General features: G+C 38.7%; 1 protein-coding gene across 1 annotated transcript; it reads left to right on the top strand.

Annotated features, from left to right (window-relative positions):
* Positions 1–613: 613 nt before the first annotated feature.
* Positions 614–5,715, top strand: olfcu1 (olfactory receptor C family, u1). The gene is made up of 6 exons (XM_016505965.1): positions 614–840; positions 1,112–1,418; positions 2,325–3,143; positions 3,312–3,539; positions 3,615–3,738; positions 4,811–5,715. The coding sequence occupies exons 1-6, from the start codon at positions 614–616 to the stop codon at positions 5,713–5,715; spliced, it is 2,610 nt and encodes an 869-aa protein (XP_016361451.1).
* The last annotated feature ends 1,734 nt before the right edge of the window (positions 5,716–7,449 follow it).

The following is a 7,449-nucleotide window of genomic DNA, read 5'->3' as shown; positions in this document are numbered from 1 at the left end:
ACTTAAAACCGTGATGTGTGGAAATTTGCTAAAATTAATCGTCTTCTACAGAGGAAAACGGTCTATGGCTGTGTCTCAGGAGGATATGTACACACTTTGTTCTGGCTCACATGATTCGCGCAGAATGATAATTTGATAATTTTCAATATAATCCACAAACAATAAGAGGTTAAATGAAATGATAATCTAATCATCCAATTTATTTGAAGCTTTCAAATAATTATTCTGTGCTATATTTAAATTATATTTAAAAAAAGTGGTTGTTTATAGCATATCTGCAGGCAATATGTAACCTATTGTGGCCTATGGAAATTTTTTAATGTTACACAATTCAAGGCTGGTAATGATAACATTCATAATGTGATGCTTTGCCACTATTTTAGGATTCCTAATACATTTCAAAGCACCTTGATCTGAAGCACTGTTAAATCACATGACCTAAGTAACTACTCCACCCACAAAGTATATCATTGGCCAGTCTCATCTGATGTTACATTCGGCATCTTGACACTTTTTTTATAACTGAGAGCTCTAGACTTCCAGACATTCTGGATGGGGTCCTCACTAGCTGTTTCCATGGTTGGATTTGAAAGCTTCAGCAATGGCCAATAAGATGCCAGTGACTAAACTGGTACTACTTGGTCTGTTGCTTCTGCTGTACTTCTCAGTAGTTTTCTGCAACGCATTGGACAATAGGTGCTGGACACTGGGTGATTTTAATTCACCAGTACTGGAACAGGATGGTGATATTGTAATTGGAGGGCTGTTTCCCATGCACTATATAGCCCCGGAAACTGACCATAATTACTCTGAACAGCCACAGCATCAAGAGTGCAGCGGGTGTGTGAAACAACATGCAGAGAATGAAGAACAGCAATGAAAATATAAAATAATATACCAGTTTAAAATAATAAATATAAACCTTGAATGTAATGTGAATGAGATCCACACTTTGTTACCCATAACATTTACTTATTATTATGATAAAATAATGGTGATTATCACTTTTGTGAACTGTTCTCCTCAGAATAAGCCTGTTTGTTAACTTCTCACTACTGCTATACCCAGCTCTCTCCTTGTTGTCTTTGCTCTCTCCTCATCTTTTCAACAGATTTGATTTCCGTGCATTCCGCTGGGTCCAAACAATGGTGTTTGCCATTGAAGAAATTAACAGTAACTCCAGTTTATTACCAGGAGTGACACTAGGCTATCGGATCTTGGATAGCTGTGATCATGTGCACACCAGTCTGCGAAGCACGCTTTTCCTGGTTAATGGCACCTCCAGTCAAACAAAGGCTAATGCTGATGACAGTGCCAAATGCCTTTCCACTGCCCCAGTGCCAGCTGTCATTGGTCTGGCATCATCATCGCCCACACGGGCTGTGGCACAAACTTTGGGTCCATTTGGAATTCCACTGGTAAGAGTCTGAGTAAGAGTCTTGTAAGAGATGATAATTCCAGATATTTATTTATTGCTGTTAATTTATGTATTCACTTATTTCTTTGTTAAACAACACACGATTGTGCAAAATTTCAGTCAAAGCCTTTTCCATCTGCTGCCGTTATAAAAATCAAAAGTTATAATCAAAAATCATAACTGTGAGCTTTTTAACATTATGTATTGAACATATAGTCAAACTACGAGAGCAATATGCCATAGTTAAGCTTTGTGAGCATTTTAACACTGATTTTCATGTTGTGTCTTCCAAGAACCTGCATTTATTGAAACCTTTAATTCTCATAAAAACAAATCAGAAATGACCAGTGCTATAAACTAATTTGTCTGTTGTTACATATTATTGAATAAATAACATTAGTAGCCAGATTATCTGTTTTATTAATGATCGTGCAAAAAAATAAAAAAAAATAAAAATCAACAGGCGCTTTAGCTTTTCTTTTGAATGCATCATCTCTATAATAGGTTACTCATAAGCTATCCTCTGGGTTTTTAGTACTATTTATTCTCCTGATTCTAGTGCATACTATTGATTATGTATGTTGCAGCGAATTAGCTAATGCCAAAAATATGTTATCATTTGCCCAGGTTGTACATACTTGTTTTTAGCACCAAAAAAGGGAAACATCTTAGGGAGAGAGAGAGAGAAAAAAAAGATCAGCATCTATAACCTGATCAGTGCAGCAAAATATATTTAAGACATATTTCTGTACACTGTTCTAATGTTCTTTATTGGTCAATATTTAGAGAGAGACAGAGGAGAGAGAAAAAAAACCTTCTGCCAAAAACAGACAAAAATCAGACAAATCCATGCTTTCACATCTCCCTTAATCTCCTTTTTTTCTATTTGTCTTTCTTATCTTTCAAGATAAGCTACTTTGCAACCTGCACCTGTCTCACAAATAAGAAGGAATACCCTTCTTTCCTGCGTACTGTGCCCAGTGATGTATTTCAGGTGCAGGGACTGGTCCAGTTGGTTTCCTACTTTGGCTGGCGCTGGGTGGGTACAGTGGGCACAGATGACGACTACAGTCACTATGGCATCCAGGCCTTTACCGAGCAGCTTGAAAGACTTGGTGGCTGTATAGCCTTTCACCACACTATACCCAAAACACCTGCCCAGGCACAGATACATGCAATTATTAATAGCCTGGAGGGTTCCACTGCACAAGTGATTATAGCATTTGCCACTGAAGGACAGCTGCTGGAACTCTTGGTTGAAGCAGCTCATAGGAATCTAACAAGGAGGCAATGGGTGGCCAGTGAAGCCTGGGTGACAGCCAAACTTCTAACTATCCCTGAGCTTCACCCTGTCTTGGCTGGAACAGTGGGATTTGCCTTTAGGGGCACCACTATTCCAGGCTTGGCTGAGTTTCTCCTCAGGGTTACACCCTCACCAAGACCTGAATCTGTTTTCACCAACATGTTTTGGGAGGAACTGTTTGGATGCAGGCTAGGTTATAAGGATGGTGGTGATTCTGAGTTGTCATCACTCTGTACTGGTTCAGAGGATCTAATGGAGACTGAAAATAGCTATACTGATGTATCAAGGGTGAGAATTTCATACAATGTCTATAAAGCAGTGTATGCTATTGCTCATGCTCTACACCAACTGTTACAATGTGGTTCTAAGGAACAAAGCTCAGATCACATCTGTAAGACTGAATCAAAGTTCTCTCCGTGGCAGGTAATATTCATGTGTGTGCGTATATATATATATATATATATATATATATATATATATATACATACACATGTGTGTTTGTGTTATAAAATGTGTAAAAATTATTATTATTATTTTTTAATTTAATTTTTTAAATTATTTATTTATTGCTTGCCTTAACTAATTCAATAGCTCCTTCACTACCTGAAGAAAGTACATTTTACAAACCAGTTCAATGAGAAGGTGTATTTTGACAACAATGGAGAGCCTGTGCCCCTCTATGACATTATAAACTGGCAGAAAAATGACAGAGGTACAATCCGGTTTCAGATGGTGGGCACCTATGATGGATCTGCCCCACATGGACAGCAGCTTAAGATAGATGAGGGGTTAATTCAGTGGGCAGGGGGACACACTGAGGTGAGTCTGTGCTTGAATGGCAAACAGTTGTGAAGCTCCTATTAGTCTCCTGATTTTATAATGTTTTCTATGTAGGTTCCTGTTTCCTTATGCACCCCTCCTTGCCCCCCTGGATCACGGCAGACCACTCGACCAGGACAGCCTGTCTGCTGCTTTGATTGTTTGCCATGTGCTGAAGGGGAAATTAGCAATATCTCAGGTATCTATCTATCTATCTATCTATCATCAGGAGCTACACATTATCACCAAATAAATTGATCAGGACACCGATATGGATGGTTTTATTTTGTGATAATGACCGGCTTCCTGTCCAGTATCTCACTTATTACATGTATACTCACCAAATAAATGAATATATTGACTTAAAATATTGATTTGATTCTAATTAAACTTGTGGCCACAAGAAAAACATGTCGTTCCCTCAACATAAGAAGTCGTGGCCATGAGAAATGGATGTTGTTCCTTCAACATAGGATCTTGAGACCACAAATTCACATCTCATGGCCACAACATGAGTATGTTGTTACCTTTACAAAATGATCTTGTGACCATGATTTATTATCACATTGCCACAAGTTAAGTCGTGGCTACATCAAAACTAATGGCGCTTTTCCACTGTATGGTACGGCATGGTACGGCTCGGTACGGTTCACTTTTGGGGGGTTTTCCACTGGGTACAGTATCTGGTACCTTGTACTTTTTTTAGTCCCACTTCGGTTGTGGTTCCAAGAGGAAGTACAGATGTTCCTCATTGATAGCAGAGGAGCGGATCCAGCGAGAGCTTGATGGAGCGATGCGAAATGAAAAAGTTTTTCAGGAGTCGCGGCAATAGAGCTGCTATAACGACATGTGAATAATCCCGCCCACTCTAAAGCGGTACTGAACTGCAGTGGAAATGCAAACGGAGCCGTGCCGTGCCATACTGAGCCGTGCCGAGCCGAGTCGTACCACGCAGTGGAAAAGCACCATAAGTGAACCAAGTGAACTAATGTCCCCTCCCGGTCACCATAATATGGAACAAGACAGCAATGTAATAAAAAGTAATGGAGGTTTGAGTTGTGACCCACCTGACCGGTTATGACCCATCTAACCAGTACAGAATTATGGATGACTGTGAATTTTAGGAAACATTTGACTGCTGAATGCCACGATCAATACTCTGAATAAAGAAATCAAGTATTCCAAAATAGATTTTTCCAGAGAGTTGTGTAATAATATTGTATACATTTTGGAAATTTGGTTGACCCAAAGTGTCTGTTTCTGTCTAATAGGTGCTACTGAGTGTATCAAGTGTCCCCAGTACTACTGGCCAAACAACGAAAGGATTTCTTGTGTTGCTGGCATAGAGGAGTTCCTCTCATACCATGAAATCATGGGAATCATTCTCATATCTTTGTCTCTTTTTGGAGTCGCTGTGGCAACTGTTATCACAGTGATTTTCTTTCTTTTCAGAAGCACACCCATAGTTAAGGCCAACAACTCTGAGATGAGTTTTCTACTGCTGTTGTCTCTCAAACTTTGTTTCCTTTGCTCACTGGTGTTTGTGGGCCGGCCCTCACCATGGACATGCCGTGCCCGACAAGCTGCATTTGGGATCAGCTTTGTTCTATGTATCTCATGCATACTGGTCAAGACCATTGTTGTGCTTTTGGCCTTTCGTTCCACTATGCCTGGTTCCATTTCTCTAAAGCTATTTGGCCCTCCACAGCAAAGGGTTTTCATCTTCTGCTGCACGACAGGCCAAGTTATCTTGTGTGCTTGCTGGCTGGCACTAGCACCTCCTTACCCCTACAAAAACACGTCCTATCAGGGTGGTAAGATTGTACTAGAATGTAAAGATGTGTGGCCGCTAGGATTTTACCTGGTGCTGGGCTATATTGGATTACTCTCTTGTATGTGTTTCGCCCTTGCCTTCCTTGGAAGGAAACTTCCAGATACATTTAATGAAGCTAAGCTCATTACATTTAGTATGCTTATATTTTTTGCTGTGTGGATCTCATTTATACCAGCATACAACAGCTCACCAGGGAAATACACAGTGGCTGTTGAGATATTTGCCATTCTTGCTTCCACTTTTGGACTTCTGTTTTGTATTTTTGTACCTAAATGTTATGTAATTCTGTTAAGGCCTGATTTAAATACTAAGAAGAGAATGACTGGAAAAATGTCAAAATGAAATGTTATTAACTTCCATGACAGTGACCCTGTCTATGTGGTCAATATTTCATTCCTGTTCATCATATTGTTTGATTATGATTGCTATATTGTTTGTAAATATATAGGAGCCACTACAACTATTTACCAAATTCATTTTGGTAAAATTTCTGTATTTTATTGTTGTGTGTAACCATGATAACCATGTTGACATAAATAATTAAAAAACCTTTTATTGCCCAAATATCCAAGTTGACATACATGCAAACAGAACTGAAAACAGAATTTGCAGAATTTACAGAATATGTATATGTGTGTGTGTGTATATATATACTGTATATACATATGAGCAATATCACATGAGTAGACGTGAGATACGGCTATATATCGGCACAGCTGTGATTCGGCCATGGGCACGAGTAAGGTTGCCAACCGTTACGTATAATACGGAATCGTCCCGTATTTAAGGCATCAAGGAAGCGTTCCGTATGAAAGCTATACGGAACGCAGTTTGTCCCGTATTTAAGGCATATGCCGTATGAACACCTAGACCATACGAATAACAAACTCTAAATTGAGAATTAATCATTCTTTTTTGACAAGTGTTTGATTTGTGAACATAGCTGTTCCAGGGAGGCTTTAAGACCAAGTGGAATCCTCTGCCGGTTGGTCGCTCCCTGAGAGCGGGACTCGCGCTAACGGAGTTGGGTTTTTTAACGACCGCATTTCGACTTCAGCAAATCAGTTTGAGCGAATGCAAACAACGTGATTCCAACATCCAGCCACGCAAGAAAACGTGCATTTTACCTGAGGGAAGACGTGATCAGTCATATTTCTCTCATGTATACACATAGATAAAACAATTTACATTTAAGTAACTTCCAGCGTATTCTTAAACTTGAATATCATTCTTAAAACACAAAATGACAAATGAAGTGTCAAGCACCCAAAGAAGTCCATATTTATTCTATAAGTTCTCTTTAATTGAAAAATATGCATTTTCATATATTGTAGTAGGCCTACTGTAGGCTATATTACACACACGCATAACAGAAGACAGAAAGAGCTTTATTGCCAAGTATGTTTGCACATCAGTACACAGAGACAACAACAACACACAGATAATAAAAATAAGATGTGAATAAAATACACATATGTATAAATATAAATAAAGCACACACACACACACACACACACACACAAAAAGGATAAATATGTACAGGTGTGCTATAGATAAAATACATGTAGAATGAATAGAGTAAAAAATTAAGTCGTAGGGATATACTAGGATGTAAAGCGATAAATAGTATAAGGTTATTGCACATATTTGTATTGCACAATGGGAGAACATTTAACTGTTCATGAGGTAGATTGCCTATAGCCTATATATACAGTATATACACTGCCGTTCAAATTTATTCCTGTGAAGCAAAGCTGAATATTCAGCATCATTATTCCAAATTTTAGTGTCACATGATCCTTCACAAATCATTCTAATATGCTGATTTATAATCAATGTTGGAAAAGTTGGATTCCCTTATTCTGTCCCTTATTTTTCTATGAAAAACCACAATTGTCCCTTATTTTCTTTTTCTGAAGTTGGCAACCCTAGGCACGACGCCGCAGACCAAGTGCCGTAGGTAAACAAAGCATGCGGATATACAGCTATATTTCATGTCTACGAGTGTGACATTGCGTTTATACAACAGTTTGATGGCACGAGTGTATAAATAAATTAGAAACAACAATGAGTGCC

The sequence above is a fragment of the Sinocyclocheilus anshuiensis genome, unplaced genomic scaffold (genome assembly GCF_001515605.1).
Source record: "Sinocyclocheilus anshuiensis isolate Anshui unplaced genomic scaffold, SAMN03320099.WGS_v1.1 scaffold2235, whole genome shotgun sequence".
In the NCBI taxonomy this organism is placed as follows: domain Eukaryota; kingdom Metazoa; phylum Chordata; class Actinopteri; order Cypriniformes; family Cyprinidae; genus Sinocyclocheilus; species Sinocyclocheilus anshuiensis.
Note: the sequence above shows the minus strand (reverse complement) of the source record. Positions and strands in the feature narration are given on the sequence as shown.

Bases quoted from the DNA above. Each gene is read 5' to 3' on its own strand.
- olfcu1 (XM_016505965.1), top strand. From the start codon at position 614: ATGCCAGTGACTAAACTGGTACTACTTGGTCTGTTGCTTCTGCTGTAC. The intron at 841-1,111 runs GTGTGTGAAACA...TCTTTTCAACAG, and splicing joins CAGCATCAAGAGTGCAGCGG to ATTTGATTTCCGTGCATTCC. The intron at 3,739-4,810 runs GTATCTATCTAT...TCTGTCTAATAG, and splicing joins GGAAATTAGCAATATCTCAG to GTGCTACTGAGTGTATCAAG.